Source organism: Emydura macquarii, unplaced genomic scaffold (assembly GCF_026122565.2).
Source record: "Emydura macquarii macquarii isolate MOO-44397 ecotype Brisbane River unplaced genomic scaffold, CSIRO-AGI_Emac_v2 contig_3110, whole genome shotgun sequence".
NCBI lineage: Eukaryota > Metazoa > Chordata > Testudines > Chelidae > Emydura > Emydura macquarii.
The window spans coordinates 316894-334360 of record NW_027133247.1 but is presented as its reverse complement, the minus strand read 5'-3'; the positions used below and the strand labels follow the sequence as shown (position 1 = coordinate 334360).

General features: G+C 41.3%; 2 protein-coding genes across 21 annotated transcripts in view; one reads left to right on the top strand and one right to left on the bottom strand.

Moving 5' to 3' along the window:
• The window catches only part of DNAJB4 (DnaJ heat shock protein family (Hsp40) member B4), a 34816-nt gene extending 22627 nt beyond the window's left edge, over window positions 1-12189 (bottom strand). For 2 of the 13 annotated variants that reach the window (XR_010916696.1, XM_067530681.1), the window contains exons 1-2: window positions 11866-11993; window positions 11-127 (exon numbers count right to left, since the gene is read on the bottom strand). The gene's annotated coding sequence lies outside the window, so the exon portion shown is untranslated. The other 11 variants (XR_010916700.1, XM_067530682.1, XR_010916695.1 and 8 more) reach the window with 10 other exon arrangements.
• A 191-nt stretch (window positions 12190-12380) lies between these two features.
• FUBP1 (far upstream element binding protein 1) overlaps window positions 12381-17467 on the top strand; it is a 52967-nt gene continuing 47880 nt past the window's right edge. For 3 of the 8 annotated variants that reach the window (XR_010916703.1, XR_010916702.1, XM_067530689.1), the window contains exons 1-6: window positions 12381-12726; window positions 13789-13879; window positions 14908-14970; window positions 15845-15883; window positions 16269-16308; window positions 17331-17380. Coding sequence is in view for 6 of the 8 variants with exons in the window: in XM_067530689.1 (XP_067386790.1) it covers window positions 12484-12726; window positions 13789-13879; window positions 14908-14970; window positions 15845-15883; window positions 16269-16308; window positions 17331-17380 (526 nt within the window). In the remaining 2 variants the exon portion in view is untranslated. The remainder of the gene's footprint in view (window positions 12727-13788; window positions 13880-14907; window positions 14971-15844; window positions 15884-16268; window positions 16309-17330; window positions 17381-17467) is intronic. The other 5 variants (XM_067530692.1, XM_067530693.1, XM_067530691.1 and 2 more) reach the window with 5 other exon arrangements.

Sequence of the window (17467 nt, the reverse complement as noted above, 5' to 3'; positions counted from 1 at the left end):
AAATTGTTACCTTGTTTTGAAAAGGCTGCCTGGTGCCACAGCAACTACTTTCTGAGAGCACTGCACCCTGAAAGAGGAAAAACGCTTTTCCAGGAGTCTTGCTCAGTTGGAATCACTGCACGGAGCCCTGCAGAGAGACAAGAATTGCTGAAGCCTGAAGGCCAAGTTTTGGCAACACGGAGGCCATGGCCCACCCCTGTGGAACAGCAAGGATCCAGCACACTAAAGGGGTACTCCCATAAGACTAGTTAAAGGCAGGGACATAGACCAGACGCTGTGATTCCATGATACATTGTTGCCTGCTTTTTGAAAAAGTCTTATTATAAGTGTGATGAGAGTAGGCATTTCTTACTTTTTAACTCTTCTCTTCTCCAACCTACATTTTTGGAGACCATCATTGTTTAGTGTTACATCAAATTACCCTAGGTTTTCAGTAGTGTGGCACATATCCTTTTCTATCTTCTCTGGGGTTTAAAAATTGTTTCTTGCAATGAAGAGGCTGTAAAAAATATCCTCTTTCACCTATTAAGGATGGCACCAAATACAATGCGACTCTGGATATTATAGTTTTCAATGTTATATATTAGGTTTAAAATCTCAAACATCGATTCTCACTCAACTCCACTCCTGGGGCACAAAGGGAACACAGAGCTCACATATTTCCCCAACAAGGGAAGAGACTTTATAACCAGCTCTTAGGGTGGCCTCTCTGCAATCCCCTTGTGCTTCTGCACTCTCCATCTTGTGGACCATAGCCAGTTGTCATAGATTATAGTAGTTTAAGGATCGCTCTAATCTGAACTGGCCTGGGCTCCAGAATCAGGGAGCCAGTTTTAATTACATAATAGTGCTCCCAACAAATGAACTGTAGTGCAGGGAAAATTCTGGGTCTTAATAAGTGCGGTACACGCTGATGATGAACAGCATGTGAAACGACAGAAAGTGGAGATAACCGGATCTACCAGACAAGCTACTGCTTTCAGTGCAGTCCCAGGGAAAGGATTCAAGCGTGAATACTGCTTTCATTTTAAAGTAATATCTCTCTGGTTCTCACATCCTACATAGTGACAGCTCATGCATCAGCATTTGAGAAATGCTTGTGTAATACTATTTTTAAAAAGTGTATCTGAAAATATATGAACAAGTTAAAATGAAATATTATACAATGCATTATCAAATACCGTTGAATGCTCTACTATAGAGTTCTTCTCCTTTAACTCACAGGTTCATCCAAATATATTGGAAGTTACCAAAAGCTGTTAAGTGTGTTGCTGTCTGTGTAAAATGAGTCGGTGGTCCAAATCCAATTCTCATTGGTAGGTGTTTGCAGAACAAGACCACAATCCTAATCAACCAGGATGCCAATAAATCAGTAAGTCTCAATAAAAGAGGCCATTAATTTGATGCGTCTGGAGTTTAGAGATGGACTTTGCAGGTCTGGGTTAGACACGTTGGCAAGACAGCACTGGGAAGCCTGCATTACTGCTGGTCATGCTATACCAGTTTTGTGCACAAAGAGAGGACTTCAATCCCAATGGCTCTCCATCTGGCAGCCTTCACAAACACTAAAGTCATACAATTCAGAGGAAAAAAAAAAGCATCTTGAACTTGGGATGTTATTGATCAATGGGATGTGAAAGAGCTGTGAAATTATGGCACAATTCCATAGGATCAGAATATAAACTGTCTTATTTATTGCACAAGTTTTGTCCCCCCCCCCCATATTAAAATATGAAATGGCATTTGAATATGGGGGGGGGGGGAGAGACACAAAACTTGTGCAATAAATAAGACAGTTTATATTCTGATCCTATGGAATTGTGCCATAATTTCACAGCTCTTTCACATCCCATTGATCAATAACATCCCAAGTTCAAGATGCTTTTTTTTTCCTCTGAATTGTATGACTTTAGTGTTTGTGAAGGCTGCCAGATGGAGAGCCATTGGGATTGCTGTTGCCTTTTGGCTTAATTAAAAAACCAGTTAGCAAATAGAAAATACCTGGAGAAAAAGAAAAGCATAAATCCCAATGTGTTGCTGATGAGAGTTATAGTGTCGTGTGGAGTGGGGGAGATACTTACATATTCCCCATCTACATTCCATTTGGTGCTAGTCAGTGCTCTCTGCATTTGCTCTCAGCACAATTAAAATGAGCAAAACAGAGGGAGTAAGTTTATTTTTCAGTTTTCTTTGCTAAGAAAGGATATTTTCAGAATTAAACTACAATAAGCCTGCTTGGGATGACATTTCAGTGCTACAGTTTTTATTTATGTATTTATTTTTATTATTACACTGAACAAAGTGAATGCTATTAATACTTTACCAAATAAGGAACTGCACAAATTTCTGCTGTGAACATGTGATCACTGTTTTTTATGTAAGCAAAAGGAGGTGTTCCCACATATCCATACTAGATATTTTTCCAGATTGCCATTGCCCAAATCCCACGCACATGCTGTTCTATGACTCATGCAGCTAGTTTCATGTTTAAAAGGCTCAGCAATGACAGACTCCCATGTTCTTTAAAATATAATAAGAAAAAAGTTACATTAAAAAAAAAAAAAACAAAGAAGGCAGACAGGCTTAAACTAACATTCATATCAAACTCTGACATAACATGAAACTAAGGGGTCTATTCTCCTTCTGAATCATAATGGGAGTTATATATGCTCACAAAAAACACACACCAATCCACCCACAGCTCTTGGTATCATTCATCCTTGCTGCATTACAACCAAGTCCAGTTTAGAAAACTAAGGTGTTAGTTGCTCTCTTTTTGAATGTTCTGGTTGCATTCCAGAGCTCAAAGCTGGCTCATTCCTTCCAAGGTAGGTCACACTTACAGAATAGGAGACTCCAGCCTGTGATTCAGTGACTCCAAAGGAGGCTTGGGTCCATGGTGGATAATCAGCTGACCATGAACTTCCAATATAACACGGTGGCCAAAAGGATTAATGCAATCCTTGGATGCATAAACAGGAGACTCAAGTAGCAGTACAGAGGTTATTTACCTCTTTTTTTGCACTGGTGTGACTTCTGATGAAATACCATGCCCAGTTCTGGTGTCCACAATTCAAGAAAAAAAAAAAAATGCTAATAAATTGTAGAGGGTTCAGAGAAGAGCCACATGAATGATTAAAGGATTAGAAAACATTCCTTGTAGTGAGACTCAAGGAGCTCAATCTATTTAGCTTTAAAAAAAGAGAAGGTAAGGGGTGATTTGATTATAGTCTTTGTTCTCTAGAGAGCAAATATTTGATAATGGACTCTTCAGACAAAGACATAACATGGGTCCAATGGCTGGAAGCTGAAGTAATCTAATTCAGACTGGAAATAAATGTAAATTGTTAAGTGAGGGTAAGCCTTTGGAACAATTTACTAAGAGTCATTCATTGCCTATAGCTCATAAACAATGTGACAGAACTGCTCCATGCTGGACTCATGGTGTATGCAAACACCACCACTGACCACTGCTATAATGATGATCAGATGCCTACCACCTTCCTCACATCACCATGGCGCTAATACTAGTACCACATTAGCAGGCCTTGAAAAATGTACTCATGCTGCTATGCTTCCTTCCCCTACAACCTCTTAAGCCACCACCCTGCAATTTAAAGAAAGAAAACCATATTTAGTTCATCCACTAAACACAGTTCTTTGTAAGCAGTAACTTATTGATAATCATCCTCCTTTTTCAGGCTGTGCATATATAAATACTTAAAATCCCACCCTCAAAAACATTTACTACACCACTCTTGCTTTTGCTAGATCTTACCCTTTGCTCCACTTTTTCTTTTCTTACATCATACTACTGTTCTCCAACTTACTTCATCAGTCTCTCCTACTCACTGTCTTAGTGGTTCAACCTTTTTTGCATTCAGGACCCGTTTGTAAACCTTAATGGCCTGTCGCAACCCAATAAATAGCTTTAACACAAAAAAAGACTTACTAAATATTTCTTATTCATATAATACACATTACTAAGTAAGTACATTACAAGTACCATAGTGAAGCTTCTGTGGCTCCTGTCCCGCAGGGCTTAGATCTCTGCTCCAGCCTTTGAAACCTCCAAGGTCAAAGCCCCACTCAGATTTGGCCTAGCCTCCTAACACGGGACTGACCAGGCCGAATTTGTGAGAGTGATATTGCAATCTGCTACATGGGTCGCTGTGCCTGTCACACAAATTTGGCCCAGCTACCCCCTCCTCCCCCCCAGGCATGAGGCAGCTAGGATGAACCCGAGAAGTGCTGCAGCACTGCAACCCCATCCTCCAGGTCTCAATGCCCATAGCAGGGGAGTTAAGCCCAGCCAGCTCCACAGGACCAAAGCTGCAAAAGTCACCACCACAGTGAGAGTGTGGGGCATGCTCAGTCATGCTCCCCCACCCCCCTTGCAACCCTTTGACACGTTCTGGCAAGCCAATAGTGGGTCATGACCCACAGGCTGAAAAACCCTGCACTATTTTACATACACCCAACCACCCCCTTACATATAAATGTTTAGTAGAATTTTTGGAGCCCCAACTAATCAGAGATATGAAGGATCGGGACCCTGCTGTCCAATATCCAAGCGAGAAGCCACTCTTACTTCACAGGTGGGGAAAAGTGAAAGTTTGCTGGTGTTCCTATCAGGACCTTTCCTAGAGACTGTCCTATGTCCCAACCTCTGGCTAGGATGAGAGAAATTTAAAGGTAGACAATTCCCTTTTCAGCTGCTGCAAGAGAAGCAATATGCTCCTGCTCTCTATTTCCCTTGTCTCCCCCACTCCCAAACTCCTGGGAAATAAGATAGAGCAGCCAGCGGTTCTCAACTGGTGGTACGCCGAAGAAGGCTGGGTGGTACGCGAGCCGTACCGCGCCGCTGAAAGTGCCCTCCCACCCACCCCTCGCGAAACCCTGCTGCCAAAAAGGGGCAAACGGCGGAAGGGTTTCAGCGGAGGGCATTGTTCCCACCATGTAGCCCGCCACCGCCGAAAGTCCCGCTCCGCTGCAAGTCCCCCCCCCCCTTTTTTTTTTACCTGGAGTAGTACTCGGGGGGAAAAAAAGGTTGAGAACCGCTGAGATAGAATAACGAGGAACTCTCTCTTCCAGTGTTTCTCAGTGAACAGCTCCAATTCCTGTCCTTTCTGCTACTCAGTACTTCTCAAACAGCTAAGTAAATAGACCTGATTCTTCTCAGTTTTACTGTTGCCCACAGGGTTCTGAACAGCTACAATGAAAAAAACCCACACGGTTCTGGTTAGTTTTCAGTCTTCTGCATCTTGGATACTACTTAGCAGCAGGGGAACTGAAGCACAACCTGCAGATTTCAGAAGACAGTATTACATTGGTTCAGGGTTGGAAAATTTTCGTTGCCATCAAGAACATTGTAAAGTTTTTTTCTCCAGTTGCACAATGAAACCTTTAATTCTGCATGGGATCTATACATTTGAAAGCTTCATACTTGCAATGATCAAGATAAGTTTTTCAAGCTTTGCATTTTAGTTCTGCTACAGGGACAGAGAGCTGCTATGAGGAGCAAACAAGAAATTAGGAGTAAGGTACAGTGAGTCCTACACTTCCACAATTGTAGACAATTCTTATATTCATAAAAACACAGATTCTTTCATGAGGCATACCCATGAGACAGCAAACGCTAGGGAGAAAAAGGGTTTACCCCCAGCAGAACACTGCGTGGGATTTAGCCTCCACCAAATCGGTGGATTTTTGCCAATTCAGTCAGTACATTTCCAATTTTACATTTAACTCTGAGGGGGATGGTGTCTTTTTAAAGTTGTACTTCCTTTCCTCCCTTATGACAGCAATCTTTATCAGACACATGGGAGATCTGACATTTTAATGAGATATGGAATAGGGTGTAAAAAGGAGATGGCATTCTTATACTATTCTGGGCAAAAAAATTCTCATGTCATCCTCATGTTTAAGTACCTAGAGTTTGTCTTCTCTGCCCCTTTGTATTTAGCTGCTTTATTGTACTTAGAAATATTAAGTTTATCATAGCCTTTCAGGGCAGGAATTGCCTTTTATCTATTTATGTACAGCATCCAACATAATGGGCCCAATTCACAACTAGGGGCTCTTGAGTGCTACTATAAATAAATGTTTGTTTCCACTTAGAGGCCTAGTCTACACTTTCCTGGCGATTCGGCGGCAGTTGACGGGAGTTACTCAGCTACTCTGCGTAGCTTGCATAACTCCCGTTGACTGCTGTGCTTCACTTCCGCACAGCCTCTTCACACTGCACCGATGGGAACCACGTTCCCGTCAATGCGGCGCTCTGCCACTTAAGGGGGTGGTTTTACTGAGTTGACTTCTGGATTGATTGAACAGGTCTTCACTGACCGCTCAGTTGATCCAGATAGGTCGATCTGACAGCAGTGACTTTGCCGCCGTCAGTATAGATGCACCCATAGTGAATATTGAGCTATCCATTTATAGCATCATGAAAGTCTAAAGGAGGCCAGAGGAGGGAGAAAACTAGGGACCATAGTAAAATAAATATTTAGACACACAAATCTTAGTCATAAGTTATTAGATTTCCTCAATAAACACACAATTAATAAAATCATCAAGTTACCAGTTCATCTAGCTTTGTCATAATCATGTTCTTACAGATTAGTGACTGAATAGTGAATCCCTTTTTATGAATCTTGACTAGGTTCAGTGTTTATTTAGGGAATTTTAGAGCTGAACTCGTATCCACCCCTTCCTATTCCTTTCTCCCACTGCTGCCAAAATTACATACACATAATATAGGTCTAGCCTTATATTCCAGTTCTTTTTAGTTGACCTGACAGACACACAGCGAGTATTGGTTGGATAAAAAATTATATAAAAAATTATTTATGAGCCCCATGTAAGTAGATAATCAGAGAAGCAGGTACAAATCCCTTCATCCCTGAACCAACTGTCCTCAGATGGTAGTGCACAGCCAGCCTAGAAAGTCTTTCTTGCCCCTTACTCGTCACATGAGAAAAGGTAACAGTTTGGTCTAATTAGGTGTGCACATATGTATCAGGGAAAGGGATTACCTTAGACCAGGCCTACATGATGGTATTAGGAAGATTAATTTGCCTAGCCCTAGAGTATGTTCACTGCTGTAGCGGCAGGCATTGATGCAGCATCGATTGAGCAGGTCTGTGTAGACCCACTCAGTTGACTGGAGAGCGTTCTCTGGTCAACTCAATTAGTCCTCGTCTCCAAAAGGAGTAAGGCTGAGTTGATGGGAGGCCGTCTCTTGTTGATACAGAGCTGCAAAGACACTGCGCTACGTGAAAGTACATACGTTGACAGGAGATACGCAAGCTGTTACGTAGCTTGCATATCTCCCCTTGATCGCTGCTGCCGGTGTAGACCAGCCCCTAATCTCCCTTCCAAGTTAAGAAACTGACAGCTAAATTGGTTTGTTTTAAATGAAGGGGCTGGTTATTAAGGTCATGATTCAGCAAATCACTTATGGCTGGTCTATACTAGAGTTTTGTCAACAACGAAACAGTGAAGGCATACACACTGAAATGCTCCTTGCATAGATGTAATGGTTTTAAACTTGCATAGATGTAATGGTTTTAAACTGAACAGTATGTATTATCTTCTAACAGTCACCAGTTTTCTGCTGGTTCGATTGTAGATGTTCTTTAGCAGTTCAGGGAACTAAGCAGATAATAGGCATAGGAACTGCTTACAGTTACTCTGCCAAAACAAAACTTGGCAATGACATTTTTTCTGATATGTGGAGGCCATCTTGCAAATGAGCACCACACTGTATGCATGAATTCTGTGTGTGATGGTTAGGTATCACTTCTCTCATGCTCTGAAATTTCAAAGACAGACATCAGGAAGCAAGAAAATTAAGTTACTCAACCAAGAATGTGTTATTCCATATTCCTGAATACATCATATAACATATTTCCTTCTTTGAACTTATGTACACACCTTTGCTATATAGAACATGCTCAATTTGTCAATGTCTGCATCTTCCTAAGATCTGCACTACTGAACAGAAAGCCAAGCTCAGAAGGGAAATTGCTATCACCACCTTTTATGGTTAAGTCACAATAAAAATTAAAACATAGCCATACAACCCTCCCCCCAAATAAAAACAGCCCTGATCAATGGGTTAGACACTGAAGGTCATAAACAGAGACTCTCATGACAAAAGAAAGTATGGCAACATAACCACGTTCCATTGTGTTTTTTTTATTCATGTGTTGATAGTAATATGTTTATACCATATTTATTTCAGAACGTTATATAAACAGGAGGGACCAAACTGTGGCCCGTGGGCCACATGCGGCTCTTTTACAGTTAAAGCATGGCTTGCAGAGCACCCTATGCCCTCCTATTCTCTGCCTACCAGACTGGGGTGGGAAGCTCAGAGCTTCTGCCCTGGTGCAGAGTGTTGGGGCTAAAGGATTCTGCCCAGTGTAGAGGGCAGTTGTGTGGTTATCAGTAAATGTGGCCACCCCGTTATATAAGTAATGACTATTCTTATATGAGAATACACTGAAAACCTACATTAGACTGAATACATCTGTGAAAAAAATGTTTTTAAGTTAATCTTCTGGAAACAGTTAAGCCAAGTCTATCAAAGTGTTCAAGTCTGATAGATCACTGCAGGTCCTGAACTTGGAGCCTGAAAATTGAAAAAGAAACATTTTCTGAATTTTTACATTTTCTGAAAATTATAAAGATTAAATAAATAGTTTCAGCAAATTAAAGTCTCTGCAATCAAATTCAGATTGAATATCTCAATGCTTTTCCACCAAAGACCTGAGATTATTTTCTAACTACCAGGGCTATCAATTCTTACTTAGAGCCAGTTCTGGTCTAAATAGCAGAAGAGAACTGAACACTCATTTGTCAACAGCATATATAAATTACAGCAGTATTACGTAGTAATGGCAGGAGATGCCAGTTAATGAATACTTTGTAAAGTAACCTTCGCTTCAGACAAACATTTCCTGATTTGATGCCTGCGTTGTCAATCACTTGATAGCTTCTGTCTACTTTAGCTTATTTCTTATTGCAAATTTCAGTGTGGTCTTTCCTAGTACAGCTTTTAATAAGAATCAAAAGTAAGATATACTGTTGATTCATTATTGTTGCATGTTAATGCAGAAGATACCTGAAAAGGAATATTGCAGTTAGCACTGTTCACAACTGTCTGCAACAGTTGTGAGAGAGATGATAACTCATGTGACTATCTTCTCAACAGAAACGTAATAAATTGCAGATTAACATGCAAGAGAAGCACTGGTAAAATTGTTAAAAGCCAGCTTGGGAGAAGGTTTCAGTACCAAGTAGCAGTTGAGTGCTTTCACAAGATGGAAGCAACTAGCAAAAGAGAGACTGGCAAAGAGTTAAAGTACTCAGATCAGACTATGGAGTAAAAAATATTCCAGCTGCAGATTCCAAGAAAGAGTTGGCTATAATTAGCACCCTGTAAATTTTTAGATTTGAAACTGTAACTGTCTGAGAAGGCTAAAGAAGAAAGGTATTGTTGCTGCTATCCTCAGGGCCCAGCATGTATCTTCTATTTTTTCCTCAACAGAGCCTATACCTATGCAGATACAAGTCAGAGCACCTAGAGACAAGGAGAAAAGCTTAAATGGAGTGAGAAAAAGTTTGTTAGAGGAAAGCTGCTTCTCTGTCCTAAGCAATTAGAGCAACAGAAGAACTTAAAGTGTCCAACTAGAATGCCAGCAAGAGGCTGATAAAATGTTAAGGAACTTGATACCAGTTGTAAAGGGCCCCATCTGAAGAACATGTAGGCAAATATAAAGATAGAAACAGAGTAGGCAGTGGTAACATTTGCTAGTCTGAGTGTCTTCTAATAAGAGCTAAGTCTTATATAGCACTTTTCAAAAGAAAATCTAAAAATCACTTTGCAAAGGAGTTAGTTTACATATTACCAGCAAGAGGGAACAAGAGTTGAGGCCTTTGATTTGTGTGTTAATTAAAAGCTTATTAATCTTAAAATGCCCACTTTATATACATACATTATCTTTGAATTTCAGGGTGATTATAATGGAGAAGCCAATGGGATAGGAATACAATCTCTTTTCACCTTCATGGGTGAAAGTTAATAGATGTTCTAGAAGAAAATATTTCTTTTCCCAACTCCAGTTGTTCTCTCCTTATATAGGTTATCAGTACAATAGATCTTAATTAAATTAAAAAGCCAGTCATTAAAAATACTATGTTCATGTTTACATAGTTAAATAACAAAAGCACATAAGAATGGTCTGACCCAGTATGGCCAATGGTCCATCTAGCTCAGTATCTTGTCTTCCAACAGTGCCCTATGCCAGGTGCTTCAAAGGGAATGAACAGAATAGGTAATCATCAGGTGATCCATCCAGTCACCGATTCTCAGCTTCTGGCAAATAGCAATCCCCGAGCTTTCTGGCTAATAGCCATTGATGGACTGTGTTGCTAAAGTGACAAATAAAAATGTGCAAACACAGAATTTCACACAAGCAAACATAAATTTAAATTGGAAATATAGGATGTAGTGACAGAACACAGTGTAGGTGTAGACTATCCCCAGCAACCAACGTAACAGCTGTAAACCACAGTACCTTCCCTTCCTTCCCCCCAAAAAACACTTAGTGGTCCAATTTAAGTATTGCCATTACTTTCTCATATTACTAGCTATTATAGCTAAAAAATTATCCACACTCTATAGCCTTCAACCTAAACTAGATGGGATTATTTTTTATCATATTGCAACATGTTAATTCAATGCCAATTGATTTTGGCCAAAAACATATGTTCCTGGCCATGACTCATGAGCTTTAAGCAAGGTCTATGTTAAAAATAATAAATGAAATACATTTTCTTTGTGCCACCTGGTTCCAACCTGACACAAGCTCAAAGGCCCTGTAACCAAGGATGTCAAATCCACTTTTTTAAAACTTTGTCAGATGCCTGATATCAACCCTCAGCATTTATAACACTGCAGAAGTTAGTAAGCAGATAGCTGTGGTCTCTAAAGCCTGGGGAGGAGATGCTAGAACCAGCAGGACAGACCATCCAGAAAACGGAGTCTCCTAAAAGGTGATCAAAAGCAGTACTGAAGGAATAAGAGCAATGAAGTACCAAGGGAACAGGCACAAAAAATTCAGTGGTGCATCTGAAAGGACAGGTTGCATTTAGCTGAAAATAGAAGCCACACTACAGAAGGGAAGAGACACAAACCCCAGAAGAACAACTGAGGCTGTCAGCCCCCTGCACCTCCACCTTGGTTGGGATGCCAAGCGGAGAAGTCTCAGACCCTTCGCTGGCCAGAACAGATCCGCGCTGCCCGCAGGCTCACTAACGATTCTGCAGCTAAGCCCGGACCAACAACAAACGGAGCGGGCCCCTCTCTGGAGGAGCTGCCAACTCCCATCCTCAGTCCCCGCTGCGGCACCGCACCGCAGAGCACGCGGACTTCTCACCCCATCCCTCCTCCGTCCCGTCGCAACAGACGGAGCGCTAGTTCCCGGGCAGCCCGTTACGCTGGGGTGAGATTGGCTCCGTCGCTCATCTCTACGCGGCGAGTTTACAAGCCGCCGCCGCCCCACGCGAAGATAACACAGCCCGCAGCGCTCCCGCGCCAGACACCCCACGCCCAGCCGCTGACCGGCCTCGCGGCAGCCGTTTTCCACAGCAGTCACCTGGCAAGACAGGCTTCTCGTCCCCCGGGCTACCAGCGGGCTCCGGGGCGAGCAGCTCGGCGCCCCCCGATGGGAATCCGGGGGCTGTGCCTGGAGGGCAGCGGCCACGGGGTGAGGGGGTCTCAGGCTCCAGCGCCCTGCGAACGGCAGGAACCGCTCAGTCTCCCACCCGCGCGGAGCTTCTTCGCCCTCCCCGACTCACTCGAAGCTGCAGAAGCCTGTCAGTCAGTCAGTCAGCAGCGGCCGGCTCCGTCCCGAGCCAACCCAGGTCCAAGCAGCCACCGCGCAACCGCACCGCGGCCCACTCCTGTACCGCCCAACCTACCCAAAACCCTGAAAAAAATTAACCGTCAAAGCTCGCGAGATCTACCTGTCTCCCCTCGGCGGAATCCGCGATCTCCCAAATCCCGAACCGCTGAAAGTCGTCGCGTGATATACTCCCCCCGGTCCCTTCCTGCACCGCTGGGGCTTCTAAATCTCGTTTCACGAAAGAGCTATCGCGAGCCTTCTCTCCCCGCCGGCGAGGCTTTCCTCTTCCATCCATCTCCCTGAAGGACATCTCCGGAGATAATCTGACCCCGCCCTCCCGCTCATATACCGGTGTTCAGAATGAAGTCTCACGAGATTTCCTCTTCTTCCACATGAGCCTCCACGAAATCCCACCCTCCCTTCCAGAGATCTCGCGAGATGTTCTCTACTTCCCTTCCCCCCTCCCCCTGAACACGATGCCGCGCAGGAATGTGAAAGGCTCCCGCTCGCCGCCATTTTCTTTCTTTCTTAGCAGACAGCGAGTGGGGCAGGAAGCGGCGGCGGAGCGGCTATGGCGGATTATTCCACGGTGCCCCCTCCTGCTTCGGGCGCGCCCGGGGGAGGAGGCGGCGGAGGTGGGGGAGTCAACGATGCCTTTAAAGACGCACTGCAGCGGGCTAGGCAGGTGTGTAACGTGGGCACCAGCCCATCGGTAGCTCCGGCCTTCAGGCTCGGGGGCCTGGAAGCGGCTCCCGATAGGGCCTCTGACCCTCAGCACCGGAATCTCCCCTCTGCCTATACTGGGACAAATAGGGTGGGTCCTGCGCAAATCCTTTGAAGCGTATCGGGTGGCTTCAGGGGTTTGTCCTGGGGAGGGGGGCTGGCGTGCCGGGTAAGGCTGGGGCCGCTCCCTTTTCCGAGGCCTCACTTTCTGGGCACGTTGGGGTGAGGGAGGTGCCTTTTGTCTCTTCTCTGTTCCGTCTTGCGATCGCAATGAGGAGGGTTTCTTCTTTCTGCTCCCGCAGCGCCCTAGCCTCCTCAGCACACAGTGTGTGTGTGTGTGTGGGGGGGGGGGTTCCCTAGTTTCTCCGCTCTGCCCGCCCCCCAGTAACCTTCCCCTGGTACCCACTAGCGGGTGGGAGCTTTCGCGACCCTGGGCTTCGCCTGCCCCCTCTGCGCCGTTTGGAGGGGAAGGAAGTAGCGAAATCACAGCTAGTTATTAAAAAGGCGTTATCCCAGGCAGCGCGCAACCCTGGCTCACCGCCCTGCGCTGGGTTGGGGAGGCGAAGGAGCAGGAGCTGTTCGTTGCAGGTTTTCGATGAGGATCCCCATGTGCTCTGAAAGGCTCAGTTCAGTTCCATTTGTTCTGTTGCCTGAGGCGCTCTTGTTTCTTGGTAACCTGCTCAAACTAGTTTGAAAGTGTTGGGTTCCTGGGTCCTGAGCTAAAACTACAAGTCTTTCTTGAGTACTCTGCCCTTTAGTTTTACTTTTAACTTGTTTTGCACGTGTCGTTTTTTTTAGTTGCTGCCATTGCTAAATGCAGCATTTTTTTCTCTTCATGAGTGAAACCTAATGAGTACAAACAACCTCCTTTTATTTAAGATTGAAAGAGAAATCGTAGCAATGCAAAACCCTCTTTAAATGTTCTTAAAGCAAGATGATTATTTGTGGGAGGGTGCTCAAATATGACTTCCAAAAGGGGAAAAAAAAAATCTCTCTCGTGATATATATTATTTTTAATATGTATTTTTTGAAATCTTTACTATGTCCTCTAGCAAAACTAGGGAAAACCAGGCGGGATGTCTTTGATACTTCTTAATCTTTTATTTATATATATATAATCATGTTTGTTTTCATTATTTTTACTTTTATCTAGATTGCAGCAAAAATTGGAGGTGATGGAGGGACTTCAATGAATTCAAATGACTATAGTTATGGAGGACAAAAAAGACCTCTTGAGGATGGAGGTATGCTGTCAATAAATATATGTGTATACCGCCATAATTCATTTTGTTCAGCGCAGCAGTGGTGCCAAAAACATTGTCATAAATTTTCCACAGAAAAAAAAAGTATAGATTCATATTTTACCATCATGTGGTCTCTTTAAAGAACACAACACACTTTCCCAATTTGAATTTAATGTGGATTTTTGTTTAGAAATCAGTGGTGCCATTTAGGTCTTAAATCTGAAGACTGTATAAATCAATTCTTAGACCGTTACATGATCTGTTGTCATGACATGATGCAATACATTTTAAGAAGAAAACTCGTATAAGGTAGGTGAAACAAATAATTTAGAAGGTACCTTTATGCAGGTATGTTGTTGAAATCTTTTATTCACTGTTCATGTTGAAAGTGGTCACCTTTCAAAGCTATGCTGGCTTGACATCTGATTTATTATTGCAGGTACAGCATATAGCAAATCTACTTCTAATGCATTTCATTGTAAAGGCATAGGACTTTAAAAAAAAAAAAAGACAGGAAAAGAAAATTTCTACTTATTAGACTTGGCTAAATCTTTTACTAACTTCAACATACAGTCTGCATGAACCCTGATAAAATCATGCTATAATATTTCCTCTACTTTTGTTGCAGTTTCCACTTTTTGACTTACTTTATGTTGAAGAAAAGTTGGCTACTGAATTGCATGGCGTGTCTTCTGGTTTTTACTAAACAACTAGTGTGAACTTAACAGGGTTGATATGTTTAATATACACCCATAATCCTGCTAAATTATGGAGAGAGATTTATGAACTTGGAGTTGTTGAAATACATTCTGTTAGGTCTCATGTATGAGCTGTGACTCCCCCTCATCCCTCCTTTTTAAAGAGGATTCTGACTCAGTTTACAGAATGTAATCAAGGCTTTAGACCAGGAGTTCTTGTGTTCTTTATTAAAGTGTTTTTTTATTAATAGTGAGGTTTTTAATATACAAACATGAGCTAATGATGCTTCAGATAATGTGTGTAATGTATTCTTTTTATTTTATGTGTAGATGGCTCTTGGACAAGTCCGAGCAGTACAACACACTGGGAGGGAATGCCCTCTCCTTTTAAAGGCAGGAATTTTTATTTATTACCTGTGTTTAGTATGTAAACGTGAAATAAACTAGTGGATCTTGAAATGGATGACACAGATATTTCTTGGATTATGTGTCTGACTTTTTGCTACACATAATTTATGATGGTTCATCACATAATTTTGAATTTGGGGTGGGGAAGGAAGCCTCTGAAGTAGTCTTTTCAGATATAGGTTGTCTATGCCTTTCATTTGCTTATTTGTACAAAAAGGATTTGGATGGTAGTGATGGAGTTGCTTTGAATCTGCCTTTTTTTTTCTTTTCTGTTTTTTCTTTTTTTTTGAAGTTTTATGCTGTGAAATGCTTAATTTTTTTGGATAGGAATTTCATACCACAGTTCAGACTGAGATTGCATTGCAGTGGGATTATTGTTGATTCTTAAATTTTGATATTCTATGTAGATTTGTGGTCATTTGTCAGATTTTTTTAAGCCTTTGTTTATTTTCATACTGATTGGTGGACTTTTTTCTTCAGTTCTTACTGTAGAAGCATCATTAGCTTGAGAAGCCAATTACTAGGAACAGAGCTAAATGTTGTTGCTTATCTTAGCTAAGTTTCAATGACTACTTATGGATCTATCCAATATACAATGTGTTTCTAAAACTGTGCTTTTATTAAACCACTGAATAGATACATGGAAACACCTAACTTCTTTTCAAATATACTAACCAAGTGCTGAGTGTTTAAGATTTCTTTTTTTTTATTCAGATCTATTCCCTGAAATTACCAAAACAAAAACAAATTCATTGACTAAAATACACTGGAAAAGTTACGATTCTCACTCATGGGACAGCCATTAGTTTAAAAGATTCTTGTTTCTTGGCAAAAAATAAAAAAAATCTTAATTTTGCAGATCAACCAGATGCTAAGAAAGTTGCTCCTCAGAATGACTGTAAGTATTTTTTATTTCATTGTGAATAAAACATAAACAAGTGTACATTTTCAGAGCAAGGGTATGATGCAGAATTCTGGCAGGTAATGTTTGGACCAGTGAGCTCAAGGTGACTTGACTTGTATGTCTGAAGTTTCTTTAAGTAAAATGGGCTTGTTTTCGAACAGCTTGCTAGTTGTGGAATATTATATGCTAGCAACAGAGTTGAGAATCAGTTTGTTTTTTCAGCTATACTTTTATACCTTTTCTTGGCAACTGTTGTTTTTAAAACCCAGCTTTGTCAGAAGTAGCTACAGATAGGTTATTAGTGGGAAATTTTTGGCTTAATTGTTAGAAATTGTGCCTTTATTTATGAATTTAACTTAAAAATACTTTTTATTTGTAGCTTTTGGAACTCAGCTACCCCCGATGCATCAACAACAAAGGTAGGAGCCATAAATAATATTTTCTGTTTATAGTTATTTTTTAGTGTTGATGCACTTCCAGGCAATAGCTTCAAAATATTTCTCCCAAAAGACAATGATTGACCATAATGTAACATAGTTGTGAAGTGATGCTTTTTAGAATTTAGCTCCAACAGGCATAGGCCAAATATTTTAAATGTATGAAATAGATACTAATAAATTATCCAATAAATATTATCTCATGTAGAACTGTTTTGGGAGTTGCTACCATGTTGTGTGGGTAGTGTGGTCCATAGGGTCAGGCATCTGGTCTGAAGGAAAAGATTATTTTAAAAACAAGAGGGAAAGATTTATTTAGGGAAAAAGAATGGAGTTAAAATTCATGCCAAACATATCTGATCAATGTTGTATTCTTCTCACTTTTCTTCCCTCTGTTGCCTCAAAAAAAGCCCCCAAAATTAATCAACCTGCCCACATGCCCTTCCACTCGTTGATCTGCATTTTTCTGTTTTGATCTAAAAATGGCCTATATTTTTGTATGTCTGTAACATACTTCTAATGTTACATAAATAGCAATATTTCAATCATGGAATACACTGGCATTTTTCATACCAAAAAGATTTTTTTGCAGAAATAATTGATCTAATATAAAGTACAGATTTAATATCTAAATGTTATATAATGTTAATTAGAAATGCCATTTTTGGCTTCCAGTTTTACTATTTAATATTCTGTGTTTACAGCTTGTCACTTTGGCTTTTAATCTTTATTTATCCTGAAGGAATTTAGGTTAAAATGGACAAAATTTCTGAAGTAAAAATGCATGCACTTGAACCCCCCATTAAAGTCAGCGGATGCAGTAAATTAAGTAGATGCACCCAAAGAAAAGTATTTCCCCAAAATGTTACAGTATGTTTCTCCTCCTTGGTGTGATGGTAGAAGGTAGCTAGTCTTTCCATGCAGATGAAAAATATTCTGTAAATTCTAAACCAGTGTAGTTTCCTAAACATATGCTGTCTTCTGTTGTATTTAATCTTTTTTAGGTCTGTAATGACAGAGGAGTACAAAGTTCCAGATGGAATGGTTGGATTCAGTAAGTAACATAAGTATAATACATAATACAATGGAGGTCTTAACAAAAGTCCTGTTGCTAGTAACATGCTTTGTTTTTATTCCTCAA